We start from the raw sequence: 21,263 nt of genomic DNA on the forward strand, positions 1-21,263 counted from the left end.
TAAGCAAGATCATTCGACAATTACTGGTATTTTGTTTCCATATGTACTCCAGCTAAATGAGAATCGTATTTCAATTCATTATTCACATTCTAACATTACAAAATAAATATCAACTCACGTCAAGGGAATCAAATTTGATTTTGATAATCATTGAGAAAATGTTGGGTTCACTATCTCTCTTTCAATTTAAATTCATTCGCAAGTTTCTAATAGAAATATTGAAAGAGCCCATTTGAATTCCAATATCGATATCAGTTGGTATCCAAATAATTTTCACGAATTTATTGATTGATACCGCGTTTATTTTGATTTCCAATTTCTAACGGAAACTTTTAGTGGAGACCAAAGAACAGAGGTACAGAGGTATATGTGACCTCGAATGAAGTCCAAAGCTCCTGACTTGAAGGTAATCTTGCATGTAATCTGCAATAAAAGAGATTTTTTTCTTTCATTCGAGATACGAGGATAAAATGCATTATACAGTAAAAAAACAATGGAATAAGCTTTTATTAATAATATATCCATGATATCATGATTGATCTCAATCTATAAACGTAAATTTTGATTCAATAAATCACAATTTTCTATATAAAAGAACTATGCATTACCTTGTAAAGCGAGGTAGTTAATGCTATATGAAAATAAGAAATAAATACGTGCACTAAATACAATACATAACAAGAAATTCTTAAAAATTATAGGTTCATCGCCCAAAAATCATTACTCCAAGAGGGAAATTGTTTCTTGAATTTTTCGTCTTCCTCTTCTTGGTTGTTTGTTATTACAGGAACTTCATCTCTGCCAAATTTCCCCAAATATGCCTAGAACAGGTCAAGTTTTTGAATTTATTCGGTCTTGACTTGATGAAGATTTCCGTGGAATGAAATAACAAAAACCCAAATTCACAATAAAATGGAGCAGTTGTTCCAGCGTACTGTGCCTACATCAGGTTCATAAATGCCTACTGCCACAGTGCAGATGAAAATGATTGAAAATTTATGAAAATTTAGGTTTCTGATTATTATACGGAATGGAATATTTCGATATTTTACGGAATGAAATAAACAAATTGAGGATATCTCAATCTTACCGTGACTAATTTTTCGCTTTTCAGTTTTTCTTGGTCACTAGCATTTTTCCCGATCCATAAGTAAACTTTGGTGCCAAGGTCCAAAATCATAACATCATCAGGATTGAGATCTTTTTGTTCGAAATCGAAAATTTGATCTACATCGAATTGCATGCTGTTATGCTTGATCGAGGCGTGAAAGAGTCTTGCTTCCCAACCTTCTGCTTCTTCACTGCTAGCTTCACGTACAACTCTACTCCTAAATGGTCTTGGGCCCTCCCATGATTTGAAGTATTGAGTGAAAGCTGTAGGTTCAGCCTCTTCCACAATCCTCTGAACATGTGTCCAAGAAGGATAATTTTTGGATTTCAAGTACTTTTCCGCGATTTTCATAGCATTGGTTTTTTCGACGGTGTTGCACTTTTTACCTATCCAGATGAAGATATTGGAATCTATAGTATCCAAAATGAAGCAGTCATTGGTGTCTAATGATGATTTCAGTAAAGGTTTTTCTCCCACTGCTTCGATTTCTAGTTCGCCAGAAGCATCTGACACCTTGTATAGGGATGTTGTTCGTTCTTGGTTGGCTTCAAATTGTTGATCGTCACCTCCATTTGATTCTGAAGGTACCTCCGATGGCGAACCAGAACCAAGAATCTCGAAAAACTCTTCTCTCTCCCTATCAGAACTGGATTCATCTGTGAAAGTTTTTTTACCAATTAAACAGTGCGATATGATACTTTCTCTGTGAAGTGAATATTGATTTATATACTTCTGACAAAGAAACTGCAACACCCAGAAGGAGCTGTTTAAATTTAAAATTTTTTTTGGTAAAACATATATAGTATAGCTAGGAGTAAATGATTGAATTCGGAGAAAAAAAGAAGGGTTCACTATTTTTTTTTCGATAAATTTGTTAATAATGTGCTTATCGTTGGGTGCATATGATGGCCCCAAGAAGGGTAAGACGACGTCGGGGAGAAAGACGTGAACTACAGTTTGATGTTGAGCATAATGTAGACCGGACAGTAGGCGTTATGGTATGGGATGCTATTGCACATGCAAGAAGGTCACCTTTAGTCTTTGTTCGAGGTAACATGACAACGAAGCGTTACCTTCAAGAAATAGTGGAGCCATATGTTCTCCCTTACCTTAACCACCTCGAAAATCCAATATTTCAACGAGATAATGCCCGACCTCATGTTGTCAGAGTTAGTTAAATCTTTTTCGAAGCGACCCATGTGAATCTTCTGCCATGGCCGCCCAGATCCCCCGATCTTTCGCCCATAGAGCATGTTTGGGACATGCTTGGAAATTTACCCCAGCCCCCACGGACTTTGGCGGTTCTGAGACATGAATTACAGGTAGCTTGGGTTAGTGTCCCTCAAGAAGAAATAGACCATCTTATTGCATCAATGTCGAGACAGGTTGGTGAGTGTATAGATGATCGCGGTGGACAAACACATTATTAATAAATTCATTAAAAAAAAATTGTAAACTCTCCGTTTTTTTTCTCCAAATTTCAATCATTTACTGTTTGCTATTCTATCTATGTTTTATCGAAAAAAAAAGAATTTAAATTTAAATAGCTCGTTCTGGGTGTTGCATTTTTTTTGTCAGTTAGTATATTTAGGACATCTATTTCAACTAAGTCGATTGTTCATACCTTGCAAAATCTATCTTACCGATTATTTCCACTTTAGAGTGTCCTGCATGATCGTCATCTCGTATTTGTTGAGCAGCAGTTACAGCCTTCAACCGTTCAATTCTTCGGCTTTTAGTGCCTTCATAAACATAAATGTTTTTGCCAGCATCCAGAATGAAACAATCACCATTATTCATCGAAGAAATGCTAGGATCCACCTGTTTCACTCTCACATTTCTTGAGCCCTTCACATGGTATAATTTCTTTTCGAAGGAATCTGGATCAACGTGATGGAAACCTGATTTAACACCGCCTGGTAGATAACGAACGCCATTCTTGAAATAGGAAATGAAGAGTTGTGATTCATGCTCTTGGACTTCACGGTATTGAATTGGCACACCACCTAGTGACTCGTCCAGTAGGACTGTTAGAACTGCAGCAGCTCCAGCTTCATCCTAAATAAAATGGTAGATTTAAACTTGGCGTGAGAGTGAGTTTTTGCTTGATGGAAATTTCAATGGATTAGTTTTCATTTTTTTGTTAAGGATTAATTCTAAAAATTTAAGTAAAATGAAACAAAAATGTGGAAGAATCATTGAAATATCTCTAGAAATGAAAAAGTTATGGGACTTTGAAGTTGCGCTCGGAAGAATAATTTCATAGTCTAGTGTGTGACGTCACGCCACTTACACGAGGCGACTGGTATTCGCAGAGTGCTTACGAAGTCATTGGTGTACAATCAATTGTGCAGTTCGTGTCGTGTTTTGTTCATTACACGATGGCCGAAATGAAAAAAATCCTACAAATATTGTATTGTGCCTATGTGTGCAAGCACGACAATTAAAAACCCCAATAAATTGTTTTTTCATGTACCAAATGACATGAATCAAAGGAAGAAGTGGTGCAAATTAATGAGGCGTGACTTAATTGGACCTAAAACTACTTCATATGTGTGTGAAGATCATTTTGATGTGAGTAACTATCAGTACTAGCTGTCTATTTCTGATAATAAAAATACTAAGGTGTGAGTTGGTTTGAAATAAATTATTGAGTAAAAATAACTTTGTCCTTTCACGAAGCCTTTTTCCATTATGGTGACATAAAAACAAAACTCGAGTTAAAACTACACTGTACAACTACAAACGGCAAGAGAGCCTTGGCGCGGCTAAGTATTTAAACGTAATTTATGGTAAAGCGATCACAGGCAAGTGAAGTGACGTCACAGACGAGTCGGTGACCAAAGACGTTCCGCGCTAAAATACGTAAATTTAAATAATCTATTTCTAAGTCATTTATTGATGGATTTTCAAAAATTTTTCACTGATTTATCAGTTTTGCTCTATATTTTAATTCTATAGTGTCAAATATAGTATTATCAACATCACTAAACTAGTCCATTGAAAGGAGGAGTCAATTGTGTTTGGAGCACCATAGAATTAATTTAAAGAGTCCGTCTCCACTTAATTGAAACTTTTTTTTTTTTGGATCATCAAAACTTTAAAGTATTGAAAGAGTAGAATAAAACATACCTGAGATGTTTTTGATCCTATCCAGTAGTGTAAATTCCATTCCTTTGCATCATTCTCAAAAATTTTAGTCTAGAAATAAGAAAAAAACAGTTTGAGTATAAGCAGTTATTATGAGGCGAAGCATATCATAGTATGCTTACAGATAAGATGATATAGGAGTCTCCTTCATAGAATTTTCCATATTGATCCTTTGGGTATGGAACTGGGTTGAAATCCTGTGGGAATAAATAAAACGCATTGCAATAATGAATAAATAATAATATAAACCTCCTATTTGACTTACCTCAATTCTCCATATTTCTATACCATGGTTCTGACCAGCATTTTCGAATTCTGGAGGAATTTCACTCATTTTGGGTTTTGTGTTATTTTTATCGAAATCACGAGCAACTCCCTTAACTCCTATTGAATTTTCCTTTGCTGACAATCCAGTTTGACGAAAAGATTATTAATAGGAAAGCTGTGATCAAATTTACTCAATCAGAATTCAGTTGAATGCAAATGTTTGTATATTATGTGGGTAATTCCATGATACATAATCAGGTGAAAAAGGTGAGAGCGATATCATTGCTTATCTAAGATTATGAGTCAATTCGATGAATACACCATTTACGATGAAATAAAATTAAAAGAGAGAAAAATCCTCCTATGCAATTGATTGCAGAATAGCTACTTTGGCTTGAAACTTCAATTGTGTTCATAGAAATGGTATAAAAATATATTTTATAATATAACTGATTTATTGAGATAGTGATCAACTAAAAAAACCTTAATTTTTTCCCAAATCTTGTTATTACAGAACGTATGTGAAATTTGTTGTTGATAGTTCAGATATCTGAAATTAACTGTGGTCAACAGCAATACTTATAGTTATCATTTGATATAAAACCAGCTATTTCTTTTTTGGCAACTGGACAATGCTGTGACGCAACTCCATCGATTTTCAAGAAATTGTCTGCCCTATATTACGATTTCAGATCTTTATTCCCCACATACAGCCAAAAAACTCTCGATTTCATAGAACAGGAAAGACATGAAACATCTTATTGAGTATGATGACAATAGCATGTAAAAAAAATATACCTACAAGATTACTTTCAAATGGAAAAATTTGTAATTATTCATTCGAATATAAAAACCAATCAGTTCCATTTGACTGAATGTTCGATAGGCAAAGGATCACTCTACTGTTCATATTCCTTGAGGTGTAATTATTTTTATATCATATTATTGACACTTACTCATAGAAGCATGTCGAACAAAAAACTAACAATTTCAAATCGAATAACAAAATACACTTCTGTAGATACGAAAAAAAAAAACACTCAAATTGTATTATAGTTAATGAATAGATGTTTTTGAAGAAAATGATGTTATTCGGAAACAGGGCCACTTACAATCTGAATCTCTTTGAATGTATTGAAATTAACTTTGCATATACCGGCACTTCTTCATATATTCCACACGTTCATGAAGGTTATTCAGCTTAAACTGTTGGATTAACGTTTGATTTCACTGTTCTATAAGAGATTATACACTTGCATAACTGAAAAACGGATGTAGCTGATATTGTTTCAATCTGAACCACAAAAAATATTCACACAACAATTTGACACAGTCAAACTCGGCATTCTGCTATAACATTTTATTGTCTTGAATGGATTTCTCGAGGTCAGTTCTGTATTCAAGCAGGTTTAGTCACGGTTCAGGTCCGTACAGTTCATTTTTATAGCGTAACGATAGTTTGATCATCATTTCGATTGGATCATTAATCGGAAAAGGAATCAAGAGCTTAATTATTACATTGGGAACAGAGGAAAGATTTTTCTTTGAAAACTACTTTCATATTGTTCCTTCTCTGTACAGTAACCTCAATTTTCGGAAATAAGAATAAAAAGGAGAACCTTGATATACAGGATGTCCGGCGTTGAAGTTTATATATTTCGAAATGCCATTAGAGAGTTCGAAATATGGAAATATTCGTTTCAATACTATGTACCGGGTTTTTCACCATAATTTGACCCCCCCTTCAACTTTGTTACTAAAAGGCGTACAAAAAAATGTTTTCTACAAAAGTTTCACAAAATCGACTAGTCTTTTTTAAAATGATTTCACAAAACGAAATATATACAGAGTGGGCAATATATTGATTGCAACTTAATTTTTTCAAACGGAACACCCTGTATATTTTTCTATATTGGACTAGCTCTTTTTCCCCTGACTTCGAATATATAACATATGTTTGGTCTAACTCTTTTATTGTGAGAACCACAGAGTTTCAAATTTTAACAACCACCTGGTAAGCTAGGTAATCAGTTTTCAAGTGGAAGGGTGCGATAACTCAAAATTCCCTTTTTTGAGTTGGCAACGATACGTTTTTCACTATAAATTGGAATTGGATGATTTGGATGCAACTCCATATATTCTCTCCTTGTAGCTTTCTTATTTTTATTGTTCTTCACATAAATATTTCAAATTTTTCCGCTTTTGTGTAGTGAATATTCGATGAATATGAATATGACAAACGAATGTTACATATTTTTGCTTACGAGATAACTAAAAAAAAGGCATTTTGTATTATCACAGCCTTCCACTTGAAAACTGATTACTTAGCTTGCCAAGTGGTTCTTAAAATTTGAAACTCTGTGGTACTCAGAATAAGAGAGATAGGCCAAACATATGATACCTATATATTCGAAATCAGGGGAAAAAGAGCTAGTCAAATATAGAACAATATACAGGGTGTTCCATTTGAAAAAATGAAGTTGCAATCAATATGTGTCCCACTCTGTATATATTTCGTTTTGTGAAATCATTTTAAAAAAGACTAGTCGATTTTGTGAAACTTATGTGGAAAACATTTTTTTGTACCTCTTTCAGTTACAAAGTTGAAGGTGGGGTCAAATTATGGTGAAAAACCCGGTACATGTTTTTCTAGCTTACCTTGGCTGTGCTTCCTTTTCAAGTGAGTAGATACAGTATGCCCAAACAAGTCTTATTTCCCTCTAAAAGAATTTTTTTACCTATTATATCTCATTTTTCTGTTTCTGGAATGCCGAATATTAAAGAAGACAGCAATAGAAGTTCAAGATGTTGAAATATGAATTTCATTTTCTCTTAACGCAGATGCATTGAGAAAAATATCAAATTAAGCAGATATATTCTTTGTATAAAAAAGATTGAGTTCTAGGGTGCTGTTTTTTTAAATTTTTCCTCTATTCTTTTTCTCCTAGACAAAAAGTATTCGCTTTTTCATGAAAAGTCACTGATTCATTGCAAACTGCCAAAAATATACACAAAATTGACTTTGATTTTAAAATCAATATTATTTATTGGTTATTTTATACCAAGTTTGAAATAGAATATAGTAGAACATGAATATACCTATAGGAAAATATTTATAATAGATACAGCAGAGGCAGGTTAAAATAAATGAAAGATGGAAATTAATTAAGATTGCAGAACAAGAAGATGAAAACAGAAAAAAAATAAAAGATAACTTAAAAGAGATAAATACAGAAGTAACAAATGTAATAGAGAAATCAATTGATTCAAAAAACCTTGTTTCAATAAGGACTGAAACGAAAGCAGGGCGTTATTTGATTATAACTACATACATACCAACACTGAAAATCTTCCACCTTATACATACCAACCTTTTGTAATTCAGATATAGGTATCGAAAGCTATATCCTATGAAAAAGGAAAAGGAATCTTCTGGTTACGGGGTATTGTCCAAACATTGTCTGTTTGGTGTATAATTAATGTTATTGTGCCTGAAGTAGAGATCAGAAGTTCAGAACCTCCTAATTCATACAAGCTCTATGATTCTGAGAAGTGTCTGCAGAGCCCACATAGGGTCGGTAAAGGAAATATCAAACATAAACATTAACCCATACCCAAATATCAGGAGATTGGTGGTTGACAATGTAAGTGCAAACTTAATAAGACTACTGCTTAGGGATTCACGGCTTGGCTTGAAATTCAAGCTATTTGCCTCAAGCTCAAGTCCAAGTAGCATGAGCTTGACTTGAAATCAACTCAAGTTCAAGGCAATTAGAAGTTGTCAAGTATTTATTCATTAAGTACTTGACTCAACATTGAAAAACTACTACTTGACTTGAGCTTGCGTTGATTTCAAGTCAAGCTCAAGCTACTTGAGCCGTGAGTCCCTACTAATGCTGATCTAACTCCTGGTCTTCAGGAGAATTTTGTGCTCAGAACAACATAAGAACATACACTTATACAATTTTCTCACAATTTATTAAAAAACTTCTAAATAAATGGAAGGGAAATTAAAATCAGTCTTTCTAACTCTAACTATTCATTCAACCAACTGGACTGAAGAGCTGCAGCAGCTGTTATCCTCAGTTGAGGATCGGGCTCTATCATAGACTCCACGAAGGACGCAAATGGGATGGCATCTATCCTCTTCCAGTCGTATTTATCAACAAGAACATCTTCTATCTTCCAAATCTTGAGGTAATGGTCTTCAACGTGTCTTAGTCTGCCGTTATCGAAGTATCGTATTGCGTTGCGGCCTTTTGATGTTATGTAAGGAGGTATTCCATCAAGGACTTCCCAGATTAAGGTGAGATGATCAGCAGTTGCTGAACAACGTTGATATCTCTTGGGATTGAAGAGGTACTCTCCTGTAGCTAGTTCAAAAGCGACGCATCCTAAAGACCACATGTCTGCTGGGAAGCTATAGCCAGCATCCAGTATCACTTCTAAGGCTCGGTATTGTTTCGTTTGTATTTCGTTCGCAAAATGGTGGTCCTGTAGAAAAGAATTTTTTTGTCACCAAATCATTAGATAAATACAGATTAAATGCAGATAAATATGAAACTGAAGATTAAGGATGTCTTGAAAAGAGTATTTGATATTGCATGATAATTGAAATGATCTTCAGAACATTCAACTTTGTGAGACTTACATCCCAGCAAGCATTGCCAAGATCAGCTATTTTCACTTCGATATTAGGGTCTATCCAGATGGCACCTTTGATTGTGCCTTCCTTAGATCTTCTTATGGGACCACCGTTTCCTAAATTATAATCTTCTGGGAATGACCTATTTCTTGTCCATTCAAAAGTTTCATCGTTCACCTCTTCTTCTTGTGGACTACACATATCAGTCCAGCTATCAGCTGCAACTATATCGAAAGAAATTAAAACACAGGCAAAGAAAAACGAATTGCAGATAATAAGAAATTTGATTTGTGAACATTAAATCACTAATAAAATCTTGCATTCCATAGCAAAATTGTTTTTGAGATGCGAACTTCTCTTGGACAACCTGTGGTTTTTTGTGCGTATTCTGAAGATAAATCGATGATTTTTCTTGTTTGTGCAGTTTGTGATATAATTAGAGAATTTCAAAATTATATTTCTTCAAAGAATTGTCCATACCGATAGAATATCCAAAACTTTGGATGAGTCCATTACTTTCACACATATTTGTAGCAAACTGGAAATATTCCGTTGTAAAATCAGAAAGATACACATCGGCTGATAATTTGGTTCCAATTTTAAAAGGTACAGTACCACTGCAATGTTTAAATTCTTAATATACTAAATGGATGCTTTAAACTTTATTTCTGTCATATGATATGGCTCTTCCATTCACTTAGCTACACTATTTAGAGATATCAACCAGTTTTTTTCTGTTTTCTTTCCTAGTTTAGCTAGTTAAAATGATCCATGAGTTTTATATGATTAGAATCATGAGAAAGTATTGTGACACCCATTCTTCTCCAAGGTGGAATGAATACATGAATAAGCGTATAACTAGAAAAATATTGACCTTTTTGTATTTTCAATTATGATTCAATCCTTAGATAGTTTCTTCTTGGTGAGAAATTGAATATCCAGAGATTATAGTGAACACTTACCATATGATTTTGGCATCAGAACACCCAGGTCATAAAATTTCTTTGTAGTGCTAACCATTTTCTTAACATAAGAATCCTTAACTTTGATCAGAATATTTTCTGGCTTTATATCGGTATGGATTATGTTACATTCGTCGTGAAGGTAGACAAGCCCTTCTAGTACCTTGAAAAAATTATATATTTTTCTTCAAGTTACAATTTTACTCCATACTCTTATGGTGGTTTTGATAACGCTAAATTCGTGATTATGTACGTTACATGTCTGTCTTTTCGAGTCTTCTACAAGAAGTTCATACAATAAAATAATGTAAGTAGTAACAAATTTACCTGCTTGACTATAGTTTTGATACCAGGTATGTGAATCCCTTGGTAGTCGCTCTGAATAATTAGATGCAATAGGCTTGGCCCCATTATTTCGAAGGCGATGGCAGTATGATTGCCGTTTATACTACGACAGTTGAAAAAATCTAACATTTGTACAATATTTCTACTACCAGGATGATCAGGATTCTTATCCCTTGTACATTGTAGCAATTTTATTTCATCCTGTGCCACTGCTGTAAATACAGTTGCTGATTTGCATACCTTGACAGCCACATATTCTTTGTTCCTAAAAAAAATTGTCTCATTACCTACACAAATAAAATCAATGTTTTAATATCTATCTCGACACTCCTAGGTCTCTGTGAGACCCCAGAAGCTTAAAGCTTGCAGGAAATAGGCGATCAGTTTGTGTTCTATGTAGGTTTTCTTTACTGTGTCCCATACCCCCAAAAAAATTTTATACCGATTTCGAAATTTTCACTCGCAAAATGCATTTCAGACCATCAGACCTGGTTTCGTGTCCATCTGTCAGTCTGTGTGTCCGCAAACCCATGTAACATCCAAACATCCTTAACTTCTACAATTCTTATCCGATTTTAATTAAATTTGGAATGGTGTCGTAAAAAATCATCTTTTTCAAATGAAGTATGTGCGTTTGGCATGCGCTAATGTGACTTTCCCTTTATTTTGATATCTCGCGTTCTACTCTCCGATCTTGACGAAAATTGGTATGGGTTTAGAAAATTCCAACTCTTTCTTTGCTCATGCGCAAACGTGAAATTCCAGGAATCTCGATATTTCAATGGAATTGGGAGTTTATTTGAGTATTAGGGTTGTGACATTAAATATTTCATAGGAATTCTAGCTTTTTTGATTGGACCGTGTGTGTTGCGATGTGTAAATTGAATCTTTTCGGCAGATAATATACAAAGGCGTACAACTTTGCTTTCATCGTTTTTTTCTCAGAAATTCGAAGCTTTATTGTAAAAAACTGGTGAAACATTTATGATTCGAAGTATTGTCCATCGTTGGCTACTACTTCTTTCCATCTTTCGGGCAGCGTACGAATCCTGCGCTGAAAAAACTGGCCATCTTTTGGAGCAATCCACGAATCGATCCAATTTTTTTACTTCTTCATAAGACCTGAAGAGCTGGTCAGCCAGGCCGTATGCCATTCATCGAAACAAGTGAAAGTCCGAGGGATCAACGTCTGAAGAATACGGCGGGTGGGGTAGGACTTCCCATTTCAACGTTTCCAAGTATGTCTTGATCACTTTCGCAACATGGGGTCCAGCATTATCATGCTGTAAAATCACTTTATCATGTCTCTAGTTGTATTGCGGCCGTTTGTTTTTCGATACTCGGCTCAAAAGCATAAATTGCGTGATTGTTTTAGTCGAATTCAACAACTCATAATACACTACGCCGAGCTGGTCCACCAAATACTGATCATAGCCTTGAAACCATGAATATTTAGTTTAGCCGTCGACGTGGAAGAATGGCCGGTATATCCCCATGATTTTCTGCGCTTGGGATCATTGTCATGAACCTATTTTTCGCCTCCAGTCACAATGCGATGCAGAGATCTCTTCCGTCATTGCCTTGCTAGTTGCTGCTCACAAGCAAACAAACGCCGTTCAACATCTCTCTGCTTCAATTTGTACGGCACTCAATTTCCTTGTTTCTAAATCATTTCCATAACTTTCAGGCAATTTGAAATAGCTTGTTCCATTACTCCCAATGATCCTGCCAATTCATTTTGCTTTTGACACGAGTCTTGATCAAGTAATGCCTGCAATTCTGCATCATCAAAAACCTTCTTTCTTCTACCGCCATACTGGTCTTCGACGTCAAAATCACCGTCTTTGTAGAGTTGAAACCACGTTCTTTCATTAATAGTGGCCTCATTCGATGAGCCTCAGCCGCAGATTTCTTCATATTAAAGCAGAAGATTAAAATCTCCAGCAAATGACGAGAATTTGGCACGTAAGCTGACATGTTTAATCGAGAATAACATTATGATGCAGACACAAATCGACTGAAATTTCGATGGCGTTATGTTTACAAATACCTTAGCTTATTGTATGACGTCTAGGATCTATTTATTTTGACTACAAATTAACGCTACAGCCATCTGTTGCAAAACGGCAAAAGCAAAGTTGTACACCAATAATATTAGAAGATCAATTATAACGGGCAGCATAGTGCCACACCAAAGGGCAAATAATTTTGGTTGATAAGTTCAATTTGGGAATTCGCCTTTTTCTGAAGTTTTTTTTTCAATGACGTCAAATCGGACAGATTTCGATACATGTGCACCTATATTTGGTGTTCGTGTCGATCTAGATGTGCATGGAGTGAAATCATAAAGCCATAAAATAGTTCCATTCACGTGAATTATCCGTAAAGCCATATGTTCTATTCTCAATATCTATATCGATTTTCAAGGAAGTATGGGCGGTCATTTTCTTTGGAAGTCTGATTGTTGCTACCTTCTGGGTAAAATCAATTTAGGAAAAAGAATGGGTTCTACTCACACTATATTCTCGCATAGCCACACTGTGGAGAAATGGCCATACCCAAGTTTTCGTACTACGTGATATTTATCTCCTAGGATTGTTTTGTAACTTATAGGCATATACCCTCCAGGGCAGTACTCCGCAGGATCCTCCTGCTGGGGGTAGGACTTATTTTCGCAATCCGCTATTTCTTTAATCTCTCCTACATCGTATTCTTCTATCTCTTTCGGAGAACACCTGAAAATATCGCATTATCACCAGAATTTCCCTTATATCGTTAGGAATTACACTGATATTAGTCTACAACACGAGGCCGATCGAAAGGTAGGTTGTTTCCTAGTGGTTGGAGCTTGATTATTTTCGATTTGGTTACAATTTGTTTCGGTTTCTTCTTCTACAATGGGAGCGTAGTAATTCGCGTACCACCTGTGATATGACCAACTGGTCCACAACGTCAATAAGGGATGAGAAGTTGCCCAATTGCCTTGTTCACTGAGTGCATTTTTGTTTATCAGAAAATCTTTTTTAATTTTAAAGATTGTTAGGAATAAGAAAATGACTAACGCGTTTCATCAATTTCCTATCTATGTCCTTTTTTCCAAATACATTTTTTTGAACGAAAAGCTTAAGTTAAAATATCCTGGTCTGTCCTAATCTGTCTATTATAATCAGAATAGAACAAAGCAATCTCTTGAATTAGTCAATTAAACTGTAATGTGAGATGGCATGAAATCAGAGATAGTTTCAACTATACAGGGTGATTCACCGCGATGGCCTATTGGACGTTCATGGAAAACTAATCATGATTTTGAGATGAAAATCTGCTCATTGGGGTTTGAGACAATGATATTTCTCCCTAAAATATTTTCTACAACTTCTGATTATACCGGAAACAGACTACTCCTTCCTTATTTCAAATAGCACATCCAGTATATATAATTGCATCATAAGATTTTTTTATGATAATTTCGGCAATATGCCATACATGGGTGAAAACTCAACGGTTTATGAGTTTATGAAAAAAAATGGTGGCGATGAGGACATTTTTTTTTAATATTTCGGCAGAAAAAGCTTTTTTCGAAAAAATTGTTTTCTTTCTCGATTCTGCAAATACGTACTATTTTAAGGCTATTTGTGGTTTGAATCAAAAATGTACAGGGTGTTCATCAAAAGACCATGAAGTTTGGCAACTCAAATTCATCAAAACTCAAGATTTTCAAATTAAAACTTATAATTGTTAATATTTCAGTCAATTCTACGTATAAAAAATAATAATTCAAGAGTTATCGAGGAAGAACTTCAAATGAGGAAAAACCGCAAATTCTAACTGTCTATGACTTCCGGAGAACACAGAAAGTAACTAAAATTCGATGTTTCGATAACTTAATTTAACACTTCATAAATTGTAATTAAATGTTCGTAGGAATTGTTCATCAGACATCCAAGAATCAATAAAATTTTCAATTACGAATAATTGCTTACAATTCATGAAATGTCCAATTTAGTTATCGAAACATCGAATTTTCGTTACTTTCTGTGTTTTCCGGAAGTCACAAAATGCTCCACACAGTTAGAATTTGCGGTTTTTCCTCCTTTAAAGTTCTTCCTCGATAACGCTTAAAGTATTCATTTAAATATAGGGTATGTTTGAGTCACCCTACTTTCTTCATACGTAGAATTGACTAAAATAATAAAAAAGATAGGTTATAATTTGAAACCTTTGAGTTTTAATGAATTTGTGTTGTTCAACTTCATGATATTTTGATAAACACCCTGTACATTTTTGGTCCAAACCGCGAACAATCTTATAGTAGTACGTATTTGCAGAATCGAAAATGAAAAAGTTTTTTCGAAAAAACTTTTTCTGCAGCAATATACAAAAAAATGAGAGTCCTCGTCGCCACAATTTTCATCATATGAATCCCATTAACTCGTGATCCGCTGAAATTGACATAAAAAACTCATTAACTCATAAAATCTCATTATGCAATAATATACTGGGTGTGCCATTTGAAATAAGGAAGTACTAGTCCATAACCGGAAGTTGTAGAGATATGAAAATATTTTAGGGAGAAATCATTGCCTTAAACCCCAACATGCTAATTTTCAGCACAAAATTATGATTAGTTTTCCATAAACGTTTAATAGGCTATCGCGGTGAATCACCCTGTATTTTGGAATAATTTTCTTGATATAGGTCATTATACATCGGCACTAAACCATGGTAGGACTGTATTCAAATTTGGCTATTCTGGTTGAAATGGAACCTTTTATTGAAATTTACAATTTTTTTAGAATGAGTACTCGCTCTTTCTGTCATGAATTCTACAACTCACAAAAACTCAACTCATTGTGACTAAACATTTCTTCAAGTCATAATTCATAAATTAGTGCGTTCTCCGGAAGATATTGTGTAATTCGGAGAATAATAAAAAAATTGATTATTTATTTTTTTTATAATTCCTAGTACATTCCGTTTGAGGGTTATTCTGTACACGGAGACCCGATAGACGGACAGAAATGGAACCTTGAAATCTTCGTGGGTGAATTGAACCCAATCACTCAATACTAAAACAATAACATTCTGCTGCTCCCCTAGAACAAGTGCGGAAAAATGTGTTGTCTATGAAAGAAAAAATGAGGAAAACGCTGACGCGAAGCTTTTGAGGTCCCGCTAATCCATACGCCAATTTCACACTTGAGGGCCACTGTATATGTTCTCTACAAGGGATCGCTCAAAAGCTACTGACTTCACGCAAATATTTCACTCAATTTTTTTCGATTTTCTTCTTGAATTATCTATGCTTCTGGTTGAGCTATCCACATGAAATTTCTCATAACGCACAAATGGTTATTCTAGAGAGGGTGAGTCTTTGACTTCCTCGTATATTTTAACCGAAGATTCAAAAGAAACCCTTTTTTTCTTTATAATGTTTTCCAATTCGATTTTTTTCTGACTCAGGAAATTTTGGAGTAGACCACAATTTGATGGAATTTTATGTTCGGAAAACATTCATCACATCATTAAAAAAACTATATTCCTAAAATCATTTCCATCGATTCCATTCCATTTGAGAGATAATACTAAAAATTACATTTTTTATGGATTTTCAACAGCCTGTATATTTTCAACCGAGCTAAATCTTAAAAATGGTGAAGGAAAAAAGTGTTTCCTTCGACCTCAGGAATATTCAGTTGAAATATATGTAAAGGGTGTTTTTTTAGAGCTATAGAACTTTGAATTGCAATAAAACAACGATGGATTATTCGATTGACGTTAATTTTCTTTATCCGCAAGATAATCTTGTGGCATTACATTTTAAATATGATTTCTGGCATATGACCGCCACGGCTGGCTCGGATGTAGTCCAATCTGGACGTCCAATTTTCGATGACTTTTTCCAACATTTGTGGCCGTATATCGGCAATAACACGGCGAATGTTGTCTTCCAAATGGTCAAGAGTTTGTGGCTTATCAGCACAGACCAATGACTTTACATAGCCCCAGGAAATAGTCTAGCGGTGTTATCTCAAAAGATGTTGGAGGCCAATTCACAGGTTCAAAACGTGGAATTAGGCGATCACCAAACGTGTCTTTCAATAAATGGATTGTGGCACGAGCTGTGTGACATGTTGCGCCGTTTGTTGGAACCACAGCTCCTGGACATCATGGTTGTTCAATTCAGGAATGAAAAAGTTAGTAATCAGGGCTCTTTACCGATCACCATTGACTGTAACGTTCTGGCCATCATCGTTTTTGAAGAAGTACGGATCAATGATCTCAACAGCCCTTAAAGCGCACCAAACAGTCAGTTTTTTGGATGTTACGGTGTTTCGACAGACACTTGAGGATTAGCTTCACTCCAAATGCGGCAGTTTTGTTTGTTGACGTAGCCATTCAACCAGAAGTGCGCTTCATCGCTAATGGACGTAGTGCGCGATACTTATATTCCGCACAGAACCATTATTTTCTAAATAAAATTGCACTATTTGCAAGCGTTGTTCAGGAGTGAGTCTATTCATGATGAATTGCTAAACCAAACTGAGAATAAATTACTTGACAGCTGTTAAATCGGTCGCCATCTTGAACAGAAATGCGAACTTAAAGTTATATACCTCGAAAAAAAAACACCCAAACAAGTCAAAGACTCACCCAGTATATACGCGCTTTCAATCTCAACTTGATTGAATCTGTAATCGCAGAAATATTTAGTATTCTTCTTGGATTTTCTATTTTTCTGATGAAGTGATGAGCTTGAAATTTTGCACGGAACTTTGAATTGTGATTTCATTTCAACACCTGTCTCTCTGTCAGACTGTCGGTTTCGTGGTCACGGAAATTTTGGATAAACAACAGTAAACAATTGCTGTCTTTACGGGACCCTTAGTCGAATCATGCACATTATCGAACTCATCCACGATATTCGAGATCCCAACCTACCCAGAAAACTTCAAATTTCTAGGTCCATTCGAGAGTTATCTTGTATACGGTGGTCGGATGGACGAACAGAATCGAACCTTATTGTTTCCAGCTCGAAATTCGAAATGATGAAGCTCAAAAAGATTCCATCACAGAACGTTGTTGAAAGTGACAAACAAAGCAAATTGTAGATGAAGGCTTCAATATTTCTTGAGCAAAATAATTTTCTAATGTTCCTGTTGCAGTAAAAAATATGCCACTTCTAACATAATACAATTTTATACTAGTGAAATATAAGGATGTTTCAATATTACGCAATTTATTCAAATTCAATATCATCATGAACAAATGCTATTAAATCAAATTTCCCATTTACGAATTATCTAATCTGAGGTCAGTATTCTTTGATTGGAAATTTAGTTCGAGAAGGAGAACCTCATTTGTTTATATTTAGAAATCTCAGACTATCTTTAGCCTGTGAAAGCCAGAATAACTCTTCATGGACAATGTAAACAAAAATAAATGAACTCAGTGAAACTGCATATCGAAGTGCATGTTTACTCAACAAATCATCCCTGACTTACGTGGACCAGTTTAAAAAGTAGATGCTTACAACTATCCCTGCAAAACTGAACACATAATACAAAACCGGATCAAATTGTGCATATTCAACTCGTCTGCTATAGTCGTGAATAGTCTGATTGGCGTAACAATAATAATCGTAATATATTTGATTTTTTTCCATACTGCAACGATGCAGATTTGTACGCGAATTCCGAAACAACCAATCAGTACATTCTCAGCGCAAAACATAACTAAATTGTAAAAGTTATATTTATTATAGTATTTATTTTTAGTTGTAAAATTTGGCAATGCCTGCTTCACCTATCAGAAACTGTATCTAGTCGGCAATGCATTGATTGAGGTGGAAATTTGACCATAGAAGTTGAGGAAAAATCATATAATCAGGTTTCAGTATACTTTGAGTGGGGGATACAATTGGAGGAAATTTAGATGGTAGTGTTGAAGGTGCTTGAGGATTATCTCAAACCATGAAAACAAAACCAACAAATTAAAAAAAATTAAGACAATACTGACATGAAGGCAGCTCTGACGTGAAGTTAGAAGATATTGAGTACTAGTTCATTCATTGGAGACCACATAATCATTGTAATGTCATTGTTGTCGGTTATTTTATCTAGACGGGGAGTGCTAATGGTATGAACCTTCTGAAATTCATAATTACACATCCAAGTTATTTGGCAAGCTACTTATATTTCAACTTAATTCTATATCTGTTGTTACTTAAATTTGGGCTTTTTTTGATATTCTGCTCGAAAATTCCATGAGTTTGGTTACGCTATCAACATGAAATTTTGTAAGGAGATATGTTATTTTATATAATGAACACAGAAGATCTTAACATTTTCAACTCGATCGAATTTTCTATATAGAAAATATTGATGAGGTATGTCTACTTCAGTATTTCAAATGCCTCATTATATCATTAGTAGGTATTGAAAAATTCATAATTTCGAAATTATATGTGCTGCTCTCTGCACCAAAAATATTGTTTTCAGTATTATCAATAATAAGAGAGTTTATTCAGAACATAAATACATAAATAAACTATATAATACTGTATAGTTAAGTTTAAAATATTAACTGTGCACAGCACTATATCATAGCAATACATGTTATAATTTCATAATAATAAGAGAGGTTTATTCCACGTGTCTTTCTCGTGTTCTGCCAAAGTTTAACTTCTCTTTTCTCATCAGTGTTTTCGAGAGACCGTCCTTTCTTACCACATGCAAGAATTCAAATACGATTCAATTTTTAATTTTATGAAAATCGTATTTTCAGCTTTTGATAAGACTTTTTGTATGATATTTTTTGGTGAAAACTGATAAAAAAGGTCTTGTTGTTCGGAAAGTTATAATATGCATATATTCATCCTTCAAAGATCCACTCTTCGAAATGAATAATAGTGAAAACCTCATATAAATCGATAGTCTCTAGCGTAAAACATAGTTTATCTACTTATTTTTGAACTGACCACTGTACCGTTTCAGACCCCTCTCAATGTGATTTTAAATTTGGAGAAATTATTTTTTTCAATTTGGTTTCCTTTTTTTTACTTTGAAAATGTTTGTGTCATATTTCTGAGCTATGAGAAAAAATGAGGTATAGAAATTGATTTTTGTAATTCGACTCAAGAAGCTTCGATAGTTTCTTAAAGGACAATTTTTTTTATCAAATTTCGGATACTGAACACTCCAAAACATAAATAGTGAAACTTTATTCTTTCCTGAACGATTCCAAAGATTTATTAGGGAAGTTAATGAACCAAAATGTTAAAAAAGATATCAGTAATTCTTTTTACTGATCATAAAGATGAAAACATGATTGAGGTGGAGATTTGTCATCGGTTTTCCGACAGTTAAGGGTGGAGATACATATCGAGATTTTGAGGTTAAGGGAAACAACTCGACGTCGAACAAGAAGATTTTTGAAGAGACTCAACACAAAGGGAGATACTGGTTTGTAAATATCTACTCAATGTGTTGTAACTGAATGTCTTGTTATGAGCAGAATCTTAAGAATTAATCAAGATTATTTGGTATTGAATATAAAGACAGCCTTTGGGTTGTGAGAATTAATTAGAAATAAGGCGGACGAAAACTAAAACATTGCTTATGTTGAAGTCATTGATGATAATAAGGGTTGGATAAACATTTTTCACTGGATATTAATATGAAGTAGATCTATCGAAGGAAACAATTCGAGGTTGTGTGAGAAAATTTTGGAGTGACTTAACAGTTAACACTAAGGGTCTTTGGAGTTGTAAGAGTTTACTCACAAGAATGTGTACGAAGACATTTACATGACTTGTTATGAGCATGATCTTGTATTTTCGTTAGAACAAGATGATTTTGGGTCGAATACGAAGATTTTCTTACGAGTAAATCCAAAGGCAGCCTTTGGGTTGTGAGAATTCACACAAAATAAGGTGGACAAAGACATATACATCTCTTGTGTTGGAGATCTTTTAAGGGGGATAATTCGAGGTTGGGTGAGTAGATTTTAGAGTGACTTAACACGAAGGGTCTTTGGAGTTGTAAGAGTTTACTTACAAGAATGTGTACGAAGACTTTTCCATTTCTCGTGTTGAAGGCATCGTTGATCGTATGGGGGAAATGGGTGATAAAAAAGTTGATTTGCTAAATGGGAATAACGTTTCTGGCTCGGAGTCCTCTTTGTGCGATTTGGGTGAGTCGTGGTGCAGGGTACTTCTCCAAATAGCGGCCTCCTCGTCACCAATTCTGGAGCTGCCACCACTGTCGGACCTCGCCGAAGAGAGTCCGTAGGTACTACGAGAGCTTTGCAGATTTGGTAATTCTGGAGCCAGTATGGTGAATTCTTCTCGATGAGGGCTCCGAGCTTTGCATCACTCATAATGAGCTGGGCGGGATTTGCTCTTTTCAAACGACATAAGTCTGAGATCCTTCATGAACTCTGTCTCAACACTGACACCTGGAATAATTGAACTGGCCCACTTGGGGAATACAGTCGGGTTTGGAAAGACTGGGCTCTTCCTGTTTCTGTGGATAGACGTGACGCGCAGGCGCGACCCGATATAAGGAGATCGATATATTATTCCTTCTGTTGTTCTTGTATCTTCGCTGTGTGCTCTGGCGCCTGTTGATTCTGATTCCTGACAGATATTATGAGGAATCTCTGTGTGTATGATTGAATACCAATCGTTCTTTTTCTTTTTAATTGAATTTGGAGTATTAAGATTGGCTTCAGATTAAGACAATCATAACGCATTGCACCCATATCAATGAAATCGGTTATGTTA

General features: G+C 34.9%; 2 protein-coding genes across 5 annotated transcripts; both read right to left on the reverse strand.

Annotated features, from left to right (window-relative positions):
- Positions 1–489: 489 nt before the first annotated feature.
- LOC123685979 (gelsolin-like) lies at positions 490–6,104 on the reverse strand. 2 transcript variants are annotated; one of them, XM_045625873.1, is made up of 7 exons: positions 5,641–6,104; positions 4,527–4,703; positions 4,384–4,458; positions 4,244–4,312; positions 2,755–3,169; positions 1,091–1,767; positions 490–821 (listed from the first exon to the last, which is right to left on the reverse strand). In XM_045625873.1, the coding sequence occupies exons 2-7, from the start codon at positions 4,593–4,595 to the stop codon at positions 696–698; spliced, it is 1,431 nt and encodes a 476-aa protein (XP_045481829.1). In that variant the 5' UTR covers positions 4,596–4,703; positions 5,641–6,104; the 3' UTR covers positions 490–695. The 2 variants fall into 2 exon arrangements, with proteins under 2 accessions (XP_045481829.1, XP_045481830.1); XM_045625874.1 differs by having other exon boundaries at positions 5,485–5,661.
- Positions 6,105–8,489: 2,385 nt separating this feature from the next.
- On the reverse strand, positions 8,490–20,986 carry LOC123686073 (SRSF protein kinase 1-like). Of its 3 annotated transcripts, none has more exons than XM_045626041.1 (7): positions 17,983–18,221; positions 13,267–13,419; positions 12,997–13,215; positions 10,463–10,745; positions 10,136–10,298; positions 9,180–9,397; positions 8,490–9,022 (listed from the first exon to the last, which is right to left on the reverse strand). In XM_045626041.1, exons 1-7 carry the CDS (start codon positions 18,141–18,143, stop codon positions 8,564–8,566), a joined length of 1,656 nt encoding a protein of 551 aa, XP_045481997.1. In that variant the 5' UTR covers positions 18,144–18,221; the 3' UTR covers positions 8,490–8,563. The 3 variants fall into 3 exon arrangements, with proteins under 3 accessions (XP_045481997.1, XP_045481996.1, XP_045481998.1); XM_045626040.1 differs by having other exon boundaries at positions 13,267–13,470; XM_045626042.1 differs by lacking the exons at positions 13,267–13,419; positions 17,983–18,221 and adding an exon at positions 20,536–20,986.
- Positions 20,987–21,263: the final 277 nt, after the last annotated feature.

This window comes from Harmonia axyridis, chromosome X (assembly GCF_914767665.1).
Source record: "Harmonia axyridis chromosome X, icHarAxyr1.1, whole genome shotgun sequence".
In the NCBI taxonomy this organism is placed as follows: Eukaryota; Metazoa; Arthropoda; class Insecta; order Coleoptera; family Coccinellidae; genus Harmonia; species Harmonia axyridis.